Raw genomic sequence first — 19,886 nt, forward strand, 5'->3', positions numbered from 1 at the left:
CACATGCATTCAGTGTGACCGGTCCCGGTTTTACTACTCAGTATCAGAGATCGCAACAGAATAGTGGTGATCTTACCCCCTACAAACCCAAATTTCAACCCATACTCCAAATCAAACAACAAGAAGAACTGCTTGTTGAAGAATCTTCAGAAGAAGAAGAAGAAGCTAGTGAAGATGAAGAAGCTAGTTTCATCCACGAGCACAACCTCAAGCACTTTCAGAACAAGCTTGAGTCTCAACAAATTCCCACTCTTGACAAAATCAAGAAACTACTCGAGCAGAATGTGGACACAAATCCTCAGAAGTTTTGGGAAAAAGACCCAGTGGTCTGTGAATTGAGATTGCATGACATGAATGCTATCTGCCATGTCAAAGCCATTCCTCAGTACAAAGAGGAAGATCAAAAAGAATTCAGAAGTGATATTGAAGATCTCCTGAAGAAGAGATTAATTCAACCTTCCACTAGCCCTCATCATGCTCCAGCATTCTACGTGAGAAATCATGCAGAGAATCTAAGAGGAAAAGCTAGAATGGTTATTGACTATAGAGATGTCAATAAGAAGACTGTCAAAGACGGATATCAGATCGCTCAAGTCAGAGTCCTGATCAACCAGCTCAGAGGAGCTAAAGTCTTTTCGAAATTCGATGCAAAGTCGGGTTTCTGGCAGGTCAAGATGCATCCTGAGAGTGTACCCCTCACTGCATTTGGAACACCACAAGGTCATTACGAGTGGCTAGTAATGCCTTTTGGTCTCAAGCAAGCTCCCTCAATCTTTCAAAGAAAGATGGACAACATCTTCAAGCATGTAGCGGAGTTCTGCGTCGTCTACATAGATGACATCCTGGTCTTCTCCAAAAACAGAGAAGAACACATGAAGCACCTCCACGAGGTAGCAAAGCTGATAGTCCAGCATGGAATTATCCTAGGTGAGAAGAAAATCTTCTTTATCCTCGATGAAGTTGATTTCCTAGGAATAAACATCAAGAATGGAGTCATAAAGCTCCAACCTCACATCCTTGAAAAGATCTGGAAGTTCCCAGACAAAATTCCTGATGCTAAGAGTCTAGAGAGATTCCTTGGTGTCATAAATTATGGGAGAGATTTCATCCCTAGAATCTCAGGGTTAACAGCAATGTTATCTCCCAAGACAAGTTCTAAAAGAAAATGGAACTTCACAGAAGATGATGAAAAGATCGTGAAGCAGATAAAAAACCTCTGCAAGAACCTCCCTCCTCTTCAACAACCAGAAGAGAATGATGAAATTATCCTCCAGACAGATGCGAGTGATAATTACTGGTCCGGTGTTGTTCTGGCGAGAGCGCCTGGAACTAACATTGAAAAGATCTGCAAATTTTGTAGTGGCAAGTTCAGCCCTGCAGAACTGAATTATCCCACAGGGGAAAAAGAGATTTTAGCTGTCAAGAAAACAATTTTAAATTCTCCAGCTTATCTGGGAAAAACCTTTACTGTCCGCACCGATTGTGCTAGAGTAAAGAATTTTAAAAATTTTAAACTTGACAAAGCTGCTGATAGAGGAAGATTAGCCAACTGGCAATTGTTTCTTAACCAATATGATTATACTGTTGAATTAATTGCAGGAAACAAGAACTATCTTCCAGACGCATTGACCAGAGAACTGGCAATGTTCAGCCAAAGAGAAGACGACGAAGGTCGTAATCCCAGAAGCAGAAGGACTGGGAAAGAACAGGAATCTGAAGAAGATCCAAAAGAAACCAAGGAGAAAATCCTTAAAAGGTTTCTGCTAAGCTCAAAAGGCTTGGCCTCAACTGATCAATCCCAGGGTAAAGGATTGGCTAGCCCGTCTCAAACGGCAGACGGTAAAGGCACATCAAGACCGTTGACGGCTGCTGCTTTGCCAAAAAGCAGACCAACTCCTAGTGGAGTTATAAATGTTTTTAATTACGAATTAAGAACTTTTGATACTCCTGTGTTCAGAACTGGCAGGAGACTAGCGTATCACCAGAAGGCAATCCTGGACAATCTCTTATTTGCCTTTCAAGAAAGAAGCAGTGGATTAATGTTCCCAGCTCTGTTTGCATTAGCTGAAGAACTCTACGAGAATGGTAGACCACAAGGTGAAGAGCTTCATACACAGCAGAGTGCTGTAAGGAAAGAAAAACTATCCTTCCTTGAAAGTCCAGAAAGTGCTAGGGTCCCTATCATAGCACTCAATGAATCAGATTGGTATGAATTCCATAATCTGATAGGAAGGCACAATCCTGAAAAACTAGTTCCTCCAACCCTCTTTATTGTCTCAGGACCATATGTTGGAAGATACCTGGTAAATGTTCAGAGTGAACATCCTCAAGAACACAAGCTATGGCTTGTTGAAAATGGTTTTGTCCATAATTTATGGACTAAAACTAATGATGATCTGAGAGGCTTGCCGCCTATTATTGTCAACACGGTCAAGAACATCAGAAAAGACAACTGTATGCTTCGTCTGAAGTTCAGATCCACACCTCCTGAATGGATCCAGAAGACAGATGGTGAAGTTGAATATATTCCTCCATATCATTATGTGAGAATTATTCAAAGAAGATATCTTCAACCAGCCTGTGTAGCATACAACGGCCAACCGAATTCTAGCATTCCCTGGATGAAGGCCATGGCTCTTGACTACATCAAAAAGATCATCTCTGAAGACATCAACAACACGTTCCTGGCAGCAGGAGAAAAGACAATTATCACTGCTTACGATCATCCTGACGTAGTCAGCAGCGATATATTCCTATCTCTAACCAGAAAAGAGATAGACTCGACAATGGCATGCATGCGGTGGGTGGAAAAGCTTGAAAATGACAACCACTACAAGATGTATGTTGATACAGACGTCGAGGATAATGCAACAACAACCCGCATGGCCCAGACAGACAACAACTCCTTTGTCTTTGGTCACCATTCTGAAACGGACGAGAACATGTGAAGCCACAGGTGAAGAATCAGCACCAAAATAGCAACTGTATAACTTTAGACTTTTCTAAAGCTACTTTTGCTGTTTCCTTTTCAAAAAGAAAAGGTTAAGTGAAAAACATTTCACTTTTTCCTTTTGCTTTTCCCTGACCGACCTCCACTAGCAGGAGCACTACGAAAAGCAGAAGTCACGGAGTTGTCCTGTAGATTTTTGTATTTTGAATTCTAGTTTGAGTTCCGCTCCCTATATAAGGAGCTTCAGCTTCTCTTAGAAGGCATTCGAAGTTGAGATCAGAAAAAACTCCTCTGATAATAAAAAATAGAATAGCAGTGTGCTTCCTTTCCTGTTTAGGTGTGAAGTAGTGTGCTTCCAATACAAGTAAGTAACTGTTCTCATTCTTATAGCTAAACAGCTTTTGCTGTTTACCTGAGAATGAGGCTCTGATTGTTTAAAGTTTTATATGTATATTTGAATAAATAAATTCAGATGGATGTTCACCCACTTCTTTAATTTATAAAATGTTTATGTCATTATCTTTACATTTTGTACTCATATTTATCATGCACAGTTTACTATGTCAAAGTTTGAACATTCGAATGCATGCATCCCATGGAAAGCTAAAGTTCTAAAGCTTTACTGTTCAGCCAAAAGAATCAGTTTTAAAACAGAAAAATTAGGACAAGCAGCAGTGATTCCGCCCTGTGAGTAGCCGTTTAGACAGGAAGTCGTTAGGCGAAATGTGGCATGTTGAAGGCTAGTCTTGTTTTTGTTTTAATGTTTTTTATTGTTTCCTTTTGACTGAATAGAACGGTAGAAGAATCTAAGGTCAACATAGGATACAGAGGGCATTTGTTTGTTAAAACTATCCATGTTAGTCTTTGTCTTTTGTCAATAGTGAAATACCAAAGTGTTGGGCAGTTGGGAAAAATACCAAGGATTTTTGGGTATGCGGGAATTACCCCTTTATTATAGAAGCTCAAAGATGACAATGCCTCTCTCTCTCTCTCTCTCTCTCTCTCTCTCTAGGACTCTTTTAGTGAAGCTTTTTTTTTTGTCATATTAAGGGATTGATTATTAAACCAATTTTTTTTATCACATATCGACATCTTTACTGTTTAATTTTAGATCTATATGAGTAGATCACTTTTGTAAATTTTCAGTGAAATTGATAATCTATAAAATTTTCGTAATTGTGATTTACAATTATATGCATGAATGGTTTAAGTTTGACATATTTAATTCGTCCATTGATTTAATCTAGTTCGACACCTTAACAGTCATAACTTTGGAGAAAAATTTACAAAATATTCCATTTTAGAATCTTAAAAATTGAACGGTTAAAATGTCGATATGATCAAAAAGTGAGTTCCACAAAAGATTCCTTAAAATGATAAAAAAAAAAAAAAACTAAATCCCTTAGTGGAATGGCTTTACACACACGCACACACATATAATTAATTAAAAACAAAAATTCTTTTAAAATAGTAAAACTGTAGTTTACTCAATTCTTCACATTCCTTCACCGTTTAGACTAACACCAAAAATTTAGTTTTATCCTCTACATTTTATAAACAGAATACTCATTGCATGATAAAGTGATCCTTTTTTTCTTCAGTAATGTGGTAGAAAGGGCATTTGAGATTAATATTCTTTTTTAATATAAAAAAAGAAAGACCGAACCCACACTCCGGGTTCCTCAGTCAACGTTTTCGTTGGGATCGGGAAGATTGTGCCATTATGGTGGCGGTTTGGGAGGTGAGGAAGGGGGAGATTGCGGTGATTGTCGGGTTTTGGCTTGTTCCTCCCTGGCTTGGTTGGTGGAGTGGATTGAGGGTGCAAGTTCAGAGGCTACTATCTGGTGTCGTGGTCGTGGCAGTGCGGCTTGTGTCTGATCATATTGATCCAATCTGGGTTAGGTCTTGTGGATCTAATCACGGGAGGATGGTGGTGATCCTGCAACTCTAGCGGCGCGGCGCGGCGCGGCGCGGTTGGTGGTTCATCGCCCGTGGCTGTGGTTGGTTTGGGACAGGCTTGGTGGAGGCTTATGGCTCTCTTGTTTCCAGGGTTGAGACTTGGGTTTGGGCCCGGCCTAGGCTGATTTTTTTTATATAATTTTTTTATTAGTTTCATTTGTTTTCGTTTGTTAGTGTTGTTTTGCATTTGACGTGTAATAAATCTCTATATGTATCTTATAGGGCTAGTCAGGCTAAATGTATTTGTGTGCACTCTAAATGCCTTGTCTAGTCTAGCAAGGTGACGGTCCATTATTAAATTGTCGCAACCTCTTAGTGGCATGATGAAACTAAGTGTAATCAGATTTATTATCTAGTGGCAACATATTCTTGTGATTTTGGTAATTATGTTTTGCTACAATCGAGTTATCTTTCTGGTATTTTTTGTTATGTCAAAGCAAATGGAGTAGCTAAGAGAGCACTCTTTGCTAATTGATGCTTGTTAGAATACATGTATTTTTGTAGAGACTCTTAATATTATTTTCAAGATGTTCTCTAGATGCTTATTGTAATCAGGGATTTAGGCACAATATTCCCTTTTGTATTCGACAATTTCATTAATCAAGACTTGTAAACAGCCGTACTAGCAATTCATTTATAAATTATTTTTTTTTAAAAAGGGGTCAATTGTTTGTTAATGGAAGGTTTTGAAAGAATTTAATTTGGTGAAATGTGCTCATAAACATAAATAATGAAGATTTTAGCGGAGTAAAAATAAATAAAAACACTTTTTTTCAATCTTTTGCATAAGACACACATGTGATGTACATTTTTTTTTTGGAAAATTATAATATCATTAAGGGACAGGCCCGAAGAGCCCAGCAAAAACTGAGGCCCATAAATACAGCCCGAAGAAAGAAAGGTTCTCTTTCAACTAAATCAGAAACTGAAATAGAGACAGAAAGAAAAACCAAGAAAACTGCAGATAGCAATTAAACAACAAAATCAAGCTACATCCTCCGCCATCGATGCGCACGGGAGTCCATCGTTTCTCAAGACAAGTGACAAAGAAGGTGGTGGCCTGTCAGCCTGTCTGTTAAGACCCACCCTCGACATGGCAAGCGAGGCTGCATTGTGCGCAGCCGAATTCGCTTCACCGGGAATCCATTCCCAGGTAACAGCTTCAAAAAACTTACTTCTCTTGTGGATATCATCAATGATGGGGAAGATTTTCCAGTTCTTAAACTTGGATAATGATTTGAGTTCAGATATCACTGACTAGGAATCCGACTGAACTCTTATTCTTTTTAGATTGAGTTTAGATGCCAGTATCACACCCAAGCGGACCGCTTGAGCTTTAGCTATCTCTACTGATCCACATAGGAGTTTATCAGAAGACCCTCTAATCGATAGGCCAGTCTCATCTCTGATTATCACTCCCAGGCCCTTATTATTTGGCTGGGTCCAAGCCGCGTCATAATTGACTGCCACATAGCCCGGAGGAGGTGGAATCCAGTTATGACAATCAAGTGAATCAGCAGTCGGTTGGCAACGAGAAGCGGTGGTGTTGTCCCAGAGCTCGAAAGCCAGCTTGCTTACAAATCGGATCACTTGTGAAGGGCATGGCTGCATATGTTGGTAGACCAAATCACGCCGAGCCCTCCGATTGCCCAACAAATGTAGCTGATTAAAGTAAGTAGCTATTTCTTCTCTGAAGATGTAGATATTGTTTCCATCATTGTCAATATCCAGGAATCCAAATTGGTGATCCTTTGTTTTTCAATTGTAATCCTCGCTGGCGAACCAAACCACACTTCCTTTACCCAGGTACATATATAGCAAAAGAGTATGCTCTATAGATTCCTCAAGAGCACCACAAATGGGGCATAGTGGTAAGGACATAAGTTTCCTTCGAGAGAGATTTAGGAATGTAGGAACTGCACCACTGAGGGCTTTCCAAAAGAATGACTTAATCTTAGGCAGAGTAGTCATACTCCATATAATCTTCCAAACCTTGGTACTGACTACATGTGATGATCCCGACTTGTTGGCCTTTGGGGCAGCAGTGGGCTGGGAGTGAGCCCAATGGTATCCGGTTTTAACCGAGTACCATTCATTCCGATTCCATGGCCAGATTAGCTTGTCCTCTCCATCCCTATCACCAATTGGGATGTTTAGTATCTTTTCAGCTTCGAGAGGTTGGAGAAGATGTAATATGCTCCCAAGGTTCCAAGAGTGAGTGTCCCAATCAATGAGTTCATGAACCATTAATGGGGTGTTGTCCTGGAGTGAACCGATCGAGTGGAGTGGTCGGATATTGGGAGGGTTCAACCAACTATCCTTCCAGATATTCACCTTGTAGCCATTGATGACTTGCCAACTAGTGCCCCGGAAGAGATGGTCTCTTGCTTGGAAAAGACCAGACCACCCCCAAGATGCTCTATACCCTTTTTCAGCATGTAAGAAATCACAATTAGGGAAATATCTTGCCTTTAGGACCCGGACCCATAAGGAATCAGGATGATCAATAATCCGCCAACACTAGAAGAGCTAGGTTGAAATGGTTTAGATCCCGAAAACCCAGACCCCCGGCTTCCTTAGGATTGCAAAGAGAATTCCAACTGCTCCACTGGAGTTTACTGCCATTATCGGACTCACCCCACCAAAAATTACAATTAATAGAGTTGATCATTTCACATATACTCTTTGAGAATTTGAAACAAGCCATGGGGTATGCATGGATAGACAAGGCAGCAGATTTTATTAGGACCTCCTTTCCTGCAGCCGATAAGTTCTTCTCTTTCCAACCCTCAAGCTTTCTGCTGATACGCTCCTTGATGTACAATAGAGCTTCTTTCTTGGATCTCCCCCATATAGTAGGCATCCCTAGGTAGGTACCCGGATTCTCTGCTTCCATAAAACTCAATAAGTTACACATGAGTCTCCTAATTTGAACCGGAGTGTTTGAGGTGAAAAAAATGGTAGACTTTTTTTTATTGATCAATTGTCCAGATGCCATGCAGTACTCATTTAGGATTCTCACCAAATGCCAACAATTCAACAGAGTAGCCCTTAGGAAGAAAAGTGAGTCATCAGCAAAGAAAAGGTGTGATATAATAGGGCAAGAACGTGTCAGCTTGACTCCCAATAAGGACTGATCCTGAACAGCCAATGTTAGGCGTAATGATAAAACCTCACTGACAAATAGAAAGAGGTATGGTGATAGTGGATCACCCTACCTCAGTCCACATCTAGGGCTAAAGAACCGCCCCGGATTGCCATTCAAGACCACAGAGAAAGAAACCGTCAAAACACACTTCATTATCAAGTTAACCCACAACTGAGAAGAACCAAATCTTAGGAGGGCCTCCTCTAGAAATCCCCAATCAACCCTATCATAGGCCTTGTTCATATCTATTTTTAAACCAAACTCATGACAATCACCTTCTCTCTTCAGCCGAAGGTAATGATATGTTTCATGGGCAAGCGAGACGTTGTCCTGGATCAACCTTTCCGGAACAAAAGCATTTTGATTGGGGGAGATCAAGAGAGGAAGTAATGTTTTTAATCTATTCGCCAGTACCTTAGCAAGTATCTTGTAGGAGTTGTTGCAGAGACTGATTGGTCGGAACTGTGAGGTTGTCTCAGGGTTAGGTACCTTAGGGGTTAGCACAATGTGAGTTTGATTTAATTGCTGCAAACTGATCTGACCCCCTCTAAACTCCTTGGAAGTGTTAAAAACCACTTCATTCACCAATTTCCAGTATTTATGGTAAAAGAGCCCTGGGAAGCCATCCGATCTTGGGGCCTTGAGTGCTCCAAGCTGTAGGGCAGCCCTCTTAACTTCCTCGAGAGTGAAGGGAGCAATTAACTCGACATTTATTTCCTCTTTAACAATAGGTGAGACCCACGGAAAGCATCTCCCCACACTCTTTGTGTATTGCTCTAGAAAAGACACTTAAAATGAGTTTCAAAAGTTGCCCTGATCCGTTGCTCTCCCGTAATCCACTCACCCCCGACATCTTGAATTTTTAAGATACGATTCCTTTGTCTTCGACGAAGAGTTGATAGATGAAAAAATCTTGAATTAGAGTCCCCAGCTTTGAGCCAATTCACCCTAGACCTCTGCTGCCAGAATTTCTCCTCCCTAAGCCACAAAGTTCCCAATTTTGATTCAATCACAGCTTGTTGTTGGTCACTGCTAAAAGGGGCTGCCTGTTATAGTTCCTCTAGTTCGAACAAGCAGGCCTTGATCTCTTCTTTATTGCAATTTGGGAATCGACTTCTGCTCCATGCTTGAAGATTCGAATTGCAATGGTTGAGATTCTTTTCCCACTGAATAAAACTTGGGAGATTAGGATTGCTACTCCAACTATCTTTTACTATCGAAAAGGACTCTTCCTCATCAGCCCAATATGCCTCAAATTTGAAGGAGGCCTTCCTTCTTCTTGTGCATGGGTTGGCAGTAAATAAGAGAGGATTGTGGTCCGATCCTAGTCTTGCAAGGTGTATGAGGCAAGAGTTTGGCCAACGAAGGAGCCAATCTTGGCAAACCAGGCATCTGTCAATGGAGAATAATCACCCCATTCTCTTTCCGGGCCCACGTAAACTTCTGGCCTTTAAATTCTATACCAAAAGAGAGTTAGTAGATAAGAAACTACTTAAAAATCTTCTTCTGTTTGGGTCCCATGGTGTTCTGCCCTCCATTTCATAATGAAATAACATCTCATTAAGGTCACCAATTACAAGCCATGGACACCCATCATTCCTGAAAAAAGACTCCTTTTCAGTATGGTAAGGGGGACCATACATCCACGTAACCCTAACCACCGATCCGGTTTCCAGAAGAGTAATCTTCGAATCAATGAAATACTTTGAATAATCAGTGACTTCAACCTTGTAGTCATCTCTCCACCAAAGGCACAAACCCCTCGCTGAGTTGATAGGATTAACTGTGTACTCATGGCTAAAACCTAGCTGAATACGGATACTATTTACATAATTGTTGCACTTGTGTGTCTCAGAAAGAAAAACAAAGTCTGGTTTGTGGGAGTGGGTGGTCTCCCGAAGTGATTGTACTGTCAAAGGCTTCCCCAAGCCTTGACAGTTCCAAGTCAGACAATTCATTGAGACCTTGCAGCTGCACTGGGCCAGCCGCCACAACCCTAGAGGTGGGTTAAATCCTCCATACCTTTAGTTTCCATAACAATACTAATCCCTTTGTCTCCTTTTTCCTTCATTGCAGGTATTCCTTGACTATCAACGGGGGAAAAAGTCCCTTCCTCCATTGACTCAGAGTCTTGTTCAAATGCTATTGTACCTTTGCCTCTCCCCCTTTTGCCCCTACCTCTTCCAACCCCTTGCGACAGGAGAAGGCCCGGGCTCTGCAGAACTTTTGTTTTCTTTGGGGTGTTCTTGGTAGTAGAGGTGGAACTAGTGGAACCCTTGTTTCTTTTCTTCAAAGTTTTATCATTATGGGGCTGGTCTTGTTTACTAACATCAAGGGAGTTGATGGCGGGTGAACCTAATTCCACTAGTCTCACGGAGGAGGCCTGTTGGGTTTGGACAACAAAGCTGTCTAACGAGGCTGGTACAGGAAAAAAAGGGTTCGCATTCAAAAAATCCTCCTTCTCACTAAAAGCCTAAGGGGGAATCACCTCTGGGTCAGCCCAAGATCTTTGATTCAGGCTCAGCCCATTGAAATCTCGTGAGACACTCCCATTACGGTACATTGCCCCATGAGCCTCTCAATTAAACATGTCAGGTCCCCCCTCTCTGATACCTTGGTTTTGGTATCACCACAGTGGTCAGTAATTCATCACGTGTCCTTTTGCTGGCCTGTAAGGTACTGTCACCATCCATGGTTGAAGTGTGTGCCTCCTTGTACCTATCAGTGCTCACACGTCCCTTTCTACTATCATTCAAACTAGAAAGTACATCTGGATCACCTACTCTCCGGCGAAAGATGTCGGAGGTCGGGGCATAGGGAAACTCTAAAGGAAAGGAAGATTGAGTATGCATGGGCTTCTGGGGGGATTCTGCACAGAGAGAGGTATCGTAGACAACACCGAGTTTGATTAATAATGGGTTTACCTGATGTCTGCAGGAGGTGTTAGAATGCCCTAGTCTCCCACAATGAAAGCAGAAGACTCTGAGGCCTTCATACTGTAGTCTGATTCTGGAAACTTTAGAGGTCGAACGGGGGAGTTGGACAAATGTGGCAAGGGGGAATCTCGTGTCAAAATCCACTATCATCCGGAGATAGCCTCTAATACCAACAACTTTGGGCTCTTCAACTTCCAAAACAGAGCCCAGCATCTCACCAAGCTTTCTTCCATTGATCTTTGTCATTTGGTCGGGGGGTATGCCATGGGCCTGTATCCAGTAGGTGGCACGATTGGTATCAATGTCATCAATGGAGTGGAAATGAGGACAGTGCCTGACTGAGAAGCAATAGCCTTTTATGTTCCAGGGGCTCTCGTCAATCAATTTACTTTACATGTGATGTACATATGCACGCTATGTATATACAAATTAGATTTCATTAATATTAATATTTGGATTCAGCATAAGAAATGTTGACTTATCAAGTTTTTCTCTAAAAGAAATTGAACTTTTTATTTCAACAAAATTGACAACTTCCTAATAAAATAAAATAAAATTCTTATGCATTCTACTAAGGAGGTTTTATTTTTTATTTCATTCTTAAGAAAAATTGTGAACACCGATTATAGTTTGGGAGTCATGCTCTAGTTGTCAATTAATTAGTACTCAATTGTGTATAAATTGTTCTTAAATTTAAATCCAAGAGTGAAAAATAATGAGTATTCCTGCTTACCAACCAAGACCAACCTCACATTTTGATGATTTGAGTGCGGGGAAGGATTCAGTGCACCGACGTGCACTTGCACTGACATAAATAGATTGTTAGATTATATTAAATACACTCTTAGGTTATTAATAACAATATTGATTATAAATATCAAGAGTTGAGATCATCTTACTTATGTTGGGTCATTTACATCATTGGTGCATAGAATAATTTTCATTTGGATGCTAGTATTGAAAAACAAAAAAAGAAGAAATCTCTAAAATGTATTAGCCAAATCAGAGAGGACTAATTTGAGAAATGCTACAGACGAAAAGCAAGGAAAGCGACAACCAATAATTATTACAAAGTGAGTAAGTACCAGCACAATTATTTCCAAGTATTAATTTGCATTACCAAAAATTGAAAATTACTGTTATGGTAGGAACTAGCAAGCAGTTGTTATATATTTTGCCCTTCTCCTCTGAAACCAAAGGCGTTAGAGAAGACCAGAGTGAGAGACCTCAGAGGTGGTCTTCCTCTGCATCTCTCTCTCTCTCTCTAGAAAGTCTCAAAGTCCCATTGATTAGAGAGAGAGAAAGAGAAGAAGGTGTACACTTCTCTCAAAGCCTTTTTACACTGAACTTTGTCAAAAACAGAATTCCTCTTCTTGCTTCCACCTCACTCCTAGAGTTTTCAGATTTGCACTCAAAATATAGCACACAATTCTCTCTCTCTCTCTCTCTCTCTCTCTCTCTCTCAGATCTCTCCAAGCTTTCATCTTTACCCAAGAAGAGTCAAGAACTCTTTATTTCTATCTATCTCTCACTCTGCTTTGTCAATTTTGTTTCTTTGAACCTTCATCTCTCTTAAATTGAATCAAGTTTGGACTATCTGATCATCTGAAGGGAAACCCAGTTGGGAATTTTCCGGCAAGATGGAGACTTTTTCCGGGAAAAAGAGACCCACAATCAGTCTTTCTCTTTTTACTTCTTTCTCCGAGTCAATTTCCAGTGACAAGTCTTCGAATTCGATCAAGTCCCCTAGAAATTTCCAGGATGGTGTGGTTGGGCTTGGCATAGTGGCTGCTATGACTGATTTGAGCAGCCCCAAAGAAATACCCATGTCTGCAAAGTCACCCAAATCGAGCCCAATTCCCATAGTCTCTGCAGCTAAGCCTGCTGCTAATTTCAGAGGTGGGCTTGTTGTGGAGAAACAGCTCCAAGGGGTTGTGGTGGATGAATTGTCTGAGAGCTATACTTGTGTGATTTCCCATTTTGGGAACAATTTGACAAAGAAACGTGTTTACTTTGATGACAAGCTCAGTGGAGTTGTTAATGATTGTAGTGATTGTGAGGTGAGAAGTGGGGTGTTCTCTGCTTCACCATTGAGTGTTGGTGAAGTGGGGAGAGAGTTTTGGTCTTCGGATTTTCTCAGTTCTTGTTATCTTTGCAAGAAGCAGCTTCAAGGACTGGACATTTTCATGTACAGGTATAGAGAATATCAGAATTAAGTAATTTTTTTCATGTTCTTATGATGCAAGTTTTAGGAATTTTGACATGCATATGATCAGTGTTTAGTGTGAATTTGGCGAATTTTTCTTTTTGGTTTTTGATGTTTGATTCACGACTGATAGATATGATTTAGAAAGTTGAGTGGATTGTGAACCGTGTTGATGTTTTTGAATCTGGGATTGGTTTTTCTTATTGATTATGTAGAGATTGTGAGTTGAAAATTAATTTGAAGTGATGAATGTTTTTAGAGGTCTGGATGAATTGACCAATCTTCTCGAGGAATGATGCGTTTGGTTTTGTCATAAGAATTAAGAAATAGATTTTTGGTCTCAATGATAAATGCTGAATAGGTTGGTCAGTTCAGTTCATTTACATAAATTTTGGTCTATGGTTGGTTTTTGGATTGGATTGGAGGATGTTACTGATGGATCTGCATCAGCAGCTTGATTACTTTCCATGTTCTTTTACACGTTTCACTAACAACAAGTTTTGCTTGAAGTCATCTCCTTAACAATGATTTCATCATGTACATTTCCCACAGTAATTTGGGCAGAAGCTATCTGAATGATAAAATTTCTAGTAGAGAATGCTTCTAGTTTTGTTTAGCATTTCAGAAAAAACTATTGTAAATTCTTACGTGATTGTTACTCTCTATTATTTGCAAGGAATTTGTACAGCTTCTTCTAAAACAAACAAAAAAACATAAAAAGGAATTTGTACAGCTTAACTTGGCTGATGTGTTGTTTTGGGTTTGTCATTGTGCAAAACTGCCAATAATTCTTTCTGTAATTTTTTGAAGAGTAAAAACACAAGTAGGCTAGGGAAAGTTGGAAATTATTCTATGCACCGACGGTGTAAGTGACCCAACCCTTATAAAATAATCTCAACCCTTGATATTTATTATCAACTTTATTTTTAATAAATAAAAAGTGTAGTTAATGCAATCTAACCATTCATTTATGTTGGTGCAAGTGCACGGCGGTGCTCTGAATAATCTCTGAGGGAAAGTAGCTTTTTAAAACCAAATGATAACTTGCAGCCAAATCATTTGAGTCGGTCAATCTTTGTTGGACTGTAGCACCTCTTCCATTATTGATATTTGCATTTGCATTCAATTTGTTTATTATAGCTGTTTATCTATTTGTGCCAGTCTGTAAACCAATCATCAGTTTGGCTATGCTTTGTCATTTATTTGTTGCATGTTTAAGAAGTAATGCCAGGTTTTGCGTCTTATAATTCATTGCAAACATGCCTTTTTAAAGACTTATGATAGGATGACAACTGTTTCCTTATTTAACACTTTGAAGTTACATATTTGATTACAACCACTTGTATAATATGAAAGATGCCATTATGCCGATCAAATATTGTAGTTACTACTAATCCTATAATAGAATGGTCCTTCTTCTTGTCTTCCTGGCAACCCCAAAGGTGTTAGTGGCTTTTCAGTTACATAGAATCTATAATTTGGAGAATCAGCAAAAAAAAAATTAAAAATTAAAAATTAAAAAAAAAATTTCAATACTACTACTGCTTTGTCTTCCCATCCACAAAATGAAGGATTACTGTTTTGCAATTCTGCACTCACCAATTTTCTTTTTCCTGCTAATGTCACATTGGGTGGTAGCTTATGTTCTTTGTTGGACTTCAATGACACATACCTATAATTAACAGTTCACTAGAATTTCTGTGATTGGAAATTAAGATCACCATTTCCTATCTTAGAAACGTTATCTTTGAGTTATGTGCGAAAGCAAACCTCTATCTCTGTCTCTCTTAGAGTACAAAACGCTCATTCAACATTCCATTGATCGGACATTTTTGCTGTTTTGTAGAAGAAAAATATCAGTACTGCAGAAGAATTTTAGGTTGACTAGTTTTGCACACCATTCAATGAGATATTTTGATGCAATTCTTAATTGAGAAAAGTCCACTTGCTTTTGTTGGTTCAGATTTCTGATTTTTAGGTCTCTTAATTGAGATATTTTGTGACAGTGATAGAATTATCTTTTGCAACTGTGGTTCTTGTCTGCTACTGCATGTGTGGTGTTGAATTGCTTGGGATGACTTTGAAAATGGGGATACTCTTTGCTATATACTTGGCATCTTCTAATCTAATGCCCCTCAGATTCTTCACTAACAAAAGATTGAATGGTCCTTGTTTGCAGAGGTGAAAAGGCATTTTGCAGCACTGAGTGCCGTGACAAACACATTCGAAGCGACAATTACAAAGAGAAGTGCAGATCTGAAGCAATAAAATCACTTGATTACTCTGTATCATCACCTTGCTCCAGTCCTCTGGTCTTCTCGGCCGGGGTTGCTGTGGCATGAACATTTTGACATACCTTTTATAAGTAAATAATACAGTAAGGATGAGAAAGGTTTATCCAAATAAAGTGGTATAACTGGCATAAGAAACAGTAGATAATATTTGAGAGGGTTCAAGCAGGTAGTACCTACTTCGTGCATCTACTACTCGAATTGCAAGTATTTTTCAATTAAATAGGATAAATTTGGTGGAGAAATTAGTAAAATATCAACTCAAGGAGTGAGACATTATATAGATTTTGCAATTTAATGGAGGTCATAGTTATTACTTGTACCTGTTGTATACTTTATGCTACTCTGCTAAACGTTTTTATTTACGGGGTCATAATGTGAACCGAGTGTGGAGATGGACTTGTATATCAAAGTTTGATGAGAATCATTTGTCCTTGTATAATAATGCAACTCTTTTATCATCATTTTTGTTATCTTACATCCCGTTCTAATGTTTCCCATCCACAATTGGAAGTTTAGAACAATGGTACTCAGAAACGAACTGTTTTTGCTGTTGCATGGGCAACTATATAGGGAGAGAAATATCTCTGTCTTCGCTAGTTATAGACGTGGTTGGTATGGTTACAGTGTAGAAGTAGAAATGATAATTAGGAACTTTGATCAATATTCAACATTTTTTCAAAATAATGACCGGGTCAAGCACCGCAAAATGTACACTGTACTGCAGAATTTGTTAGTGTGTATAGGAGACGGTGCATGGTAATATCCGAGAAATACAAAGATCACTGTAGTGCATGATGCTATGAGCAGCAAGTGATTTTTAGTAAAATAGTCACATAAACTCGGACTTGACCGTATAGGGAGTCAGCACATTGTAATTTCAACAAACAATAACGTTCAACCTGGCATCAAAAGCCAAATAAACTCAATACAAAGAGGCCAGCTTTAACTTCATTAAGCTCCAATAGAAATCTAGTCCTCGGCCTGCAAATAGAAGAAAGATTTCCTATTAAAAAGCTGTGCAGAAAATTAAAAAGAATGTATATGAAACAGATCTGAACAACCATTTACATATGCAAAAGCTCTTTCCTACAAAAAGAAAAGAGTGACAATCCCAATAATGAGATTTTCCGGATGCAGGATCAGTATATACAAGTTTCATATTGCCGAATGGTGACCATGCTGTCAAAATTGAAATTTCCTACGAGATTCTCTTGTTTGTGGAACTGGCAGCAGTAACTACTTACATGACAACTCATGTTTCCAGAAAGTGGTACCCTTAGTTATGCTTAAAACACATGCACATCAGTTATTGTGGAACTGGCAGCAGTAACTACTTACATGACAACTCATGTTTCCAGAAAGTGGTACCCTTAGTTATGCTTAAAACACATGCACATCAGTTATAACCACACCCCAACTAAGGACTAATAAAAATACATAATAAAATTGGAACATGTCTACCTGTATGCAACTCTAAATCTCCACAAGCAGTCTAAGCACAGCGTTATTTCCTTGGTTGAAAAAATAATCATTCCATGCAGTGAGGGAAAGTTCTCAGAAAGCATGCCTCTTCCATAGAATACAATGTCACTATCAATATTGATCATTTATTCGATTCGAAGGAAAGATTCCCATTCCTTTTAGAAGTCGACATATACATTGACAAAGTCAACACAGTCATAGGGGTTAATACAAGTCTAAAAGGAGATTGATCTGTGGCAATTATTGATGAGATGTATTAGAACAGAGCCATTAAGACAATGAACTGCTCCCACAGAATTATCTTTGTTGGGATGCAGTCCTTCTACTCCATTGAGAAGTATGAAGGCCTACGATCCGGGCTGGCCTAACCAATACCCTTGGAATCCAACATTAATTGACATATGAAAATGCTCGCAGAATAGTTGCAATGATGCAATGCTTGCACAGGAACAAAATCAGCTTTAACTAAGAAATCAATCTTTAAACACATGATCCCCCTTGCCCTTCCAAAGTTCTGTGACTCCATACCCCGTATCTAATAAATCCCCAAAGCACTTTGTCCTTCACCTTTAGAGTGGCCTATTTCTCTTAGTTCAGAGTCCAAACCTTTACTCGCCATATGAACATAACTATCCTTGCCTTCACACTCTCTTCCATTTCAGTTCTTGAATTTCTCCAACCACACTGACTCACATAGCATCTAAGTTCTTTCACCTCTTAATTTCCCACAAAAATCTCACTCAGACCATCAAACTTTCACCTCCATTTGTGCCAATAGACTCAATACACACACAAAACAGCATCGATGCAGGCAGATCACTGAGTTTTGTAGACAAAAACCAACACGTGAAATCTATATCAGCATCGTGTCTATCCCTCGAGACCTAGATCATAACCGACAAAACATCTTCCACCTTGGCATAATGCTTTTCCCAGGTAAAGAAACAGACCCTATCAGAACGAGACTAACTTAAGTACTTAACTAACTTCTAACATAATACTAAGTTCACGATTTATGGTCTGTTTCTTGCATGTTCGACATTTCGAGTTATCTCAACATTGAAAAAATGTGTCACCAAATTCTGAATCAGTAAATTCATCGAAACATGCCCAATGTGCATTGAAAATTCAATTGTAAAGTTTACACGCAACGAAATGTAGACATTGCTGAGATGGGTATGGAGCTAACAATCAATTCTAACAAACTAGCATAAGAGAATCAGAAACTGAACGATATTGCTTATACAAATCCAATAAACAAAAGAAAACCCAAATAATACCTGAGCAGCCGGATTGGGATTCTGATAAGAATGCTCCAGGTTCACGATTCTGCTTTCAAGAGCAGCAAACTTTCGCATCACCTACAAAAAACCCAAAAGAAAAAAAATTAAAAAAGAAGAAAGAAAGCAAAAAAAAAAAAAAAAATTGGTGGGTTTGATGAGGTTGGGTTTTACATCAGAGGAAAGAGCGGTGCGGTCGACAATAAGATCTCTCCAAATAAGGTGAGAAATTGCAGCTCCGGTGGAGGAGAAGCCGAGAGCGAACCAGAGCAAACGAGCTCTCATCATTTTTTGGGTTCTGGTTTTAATCGAGGATTTCTGGTGAGAGATTTTGACATTCGTATTTCTATTTCATGTGTAAAATATTTTTGTTCCAAAAGCTCCCCCGAATTTTTACTTTAGTCCCGAGCATTTAGAAAAATGAAAAATCATACTACGTGTACGTTCGACACTCGATAGGAATTTTTTTTTTTTTTTGAAATTCAGTCATAGACATTTCATTTATCTTAGGGCAAATTTTAACAACGGTACACGATAAAGTTTTAAAGAATTTAAATGGTACATTACTTTCAAAACCTGACACACATTTATCACATAATGTCAATAACATCGATAACTCTATGTAATTATTTATTTTTGAAAGGGTAATTTGGGATTCCCATCCCCCCTCTCTCTCGAACACGATCACAAGTCCACGAGTCCACAACCAACATGATTTTAATAACATCATCAACCCTATGCAATTATTCATTTTCAATGGATAATTTTGGATTCCCCTCTCTCTCTCCCTCTCACACACGGCCACGACCAACCTGAAACACTAAAGTAAAATACCAAACCCTCACAGTTTTCCATCATCTTTCTCTACCATTGATTTCTTCTACCAACAATAGTCAGAGTTCCAATAACAAATGTTATGGAGATCAGGGCACATGTCAAGGTTGTAAAATCAGAAGAGTGGTGCCTTTGTGGGTCATCAATTGAAGAAATGGAATAATCCTGGCCTACAAAGTTCTGGATTTCCTTGGAGAAACGAAGCTGGGAGACCCGAAATAAGAGAATAGGGGACTCTACCAGAAAGTTGATTAAATGAGACATTGAAGAGTTTTGCCAAAACAAAATAAAAAGACATTGAAGAGTGTGCGTCACGTTCTGAAGCTCCTGAGGAATTTCATCTAATAGTTCTTCTTCCATGGATTTCAATCCTGAATTATGAGAACTCTGAAAATACCCTCAGCAGCGATGACTCCTCCCTGCTGGAGGGGAAGGACGTTACAGATGGTGGTGGAGTGCATGAGGTCTTGGTGCATCTCAATCAACGCACTGCCGGTGTAGGTCTTGGCGCTCCAGGGCCTCCACGAGGACATCGGCGCCTTTTCTAAGCTGGTCAGGGGCAAATAGGGAAATTAGAGGTGCTGGATCTGGAGGAGCAGTGGTTGTAGTGGTGATCAAGGTTTTAAGTTTCTCCGAAATTGCTGAAATTTCCGTCGAAATTTTCGTAAATTTGAAGTACCGAAACGAAATTCATATGCTATATCATTTCCGTCAGGAGTTTCCCAAAATTTTCTGTACATTTCCGCGAAATTCTTAATTTCTGAAATATCTACACACAAAAAATATATTAAAAAATT

The 19,886-nt window shown here is 39.3% G+C and overlaps 2 protein-coding genes across 2 annotated transcripts; one reads left to right on the forward strand and one right to left on the reverse strand.

Moving 5' to 3' along the window:
• Positions 1-12,187: 12,187 nt before the first annotated feature.
• LOC112197010 (FCS-Like Zinc finger 14) lies at positions 12,188-15,954 on the forward strand. The gene is made up of 2 exons (XM_024337528.2): positions 12,188-13,187; positions 15,379-15,954. The coding sequence occupies exons 1-2, from the start codon at positions 12,634-12,636 to the stop codon at positions 15,539-15,541; spliced, it is 717 nt and encodes a 238-aa protein (XP_024193296.1). The 5' UTR covers positions 12,188-12,633; the 3' UTR covers positions 15,542-15,954.
• A 322-nt stretch (positions 15,955-16,276) lies between these two features.
• Positions 16,277-18,621, reverse strand: LOC112197011. Its single transcript, XM_024337529.2, has 3 exons — positions 18,430-18,621; positions 18,256-18,336; positions 16,277-16,474 (listed from the first exon to the last, which is right to left on the reverse strand). Exons 1-3 carry the CDS (start codon positions 18,541-18,543, stop codon positions 16,463-16,465), a joined length of 207 nt encoding a protein of 68 aa, XP_024193297.1. The 5' UTR covers positions 18,544-18,621; the 3' UTR covers positions 16,277-16,462.
• Between the last annotated feature and the right edge of the window lie 1,265 nt (positions 18,622-19,886).

This window comes from Rosa chinensis, chromosome 4 (genome assembly GCF_002994745.2).
Source record: "Rosa chinensis cultivar Old Blush chromosome 4, RchiOBHm-V2, whole genome shotgun sequence".
In the NCBI taxonomy this organism is placed as follows: domain Eukaryota; kingdom Viridiplantae; phylum Streptophyta; class Magnoliopsida; order Rosales; family Rosaceae; genus Rosa; species Rosa chinensis.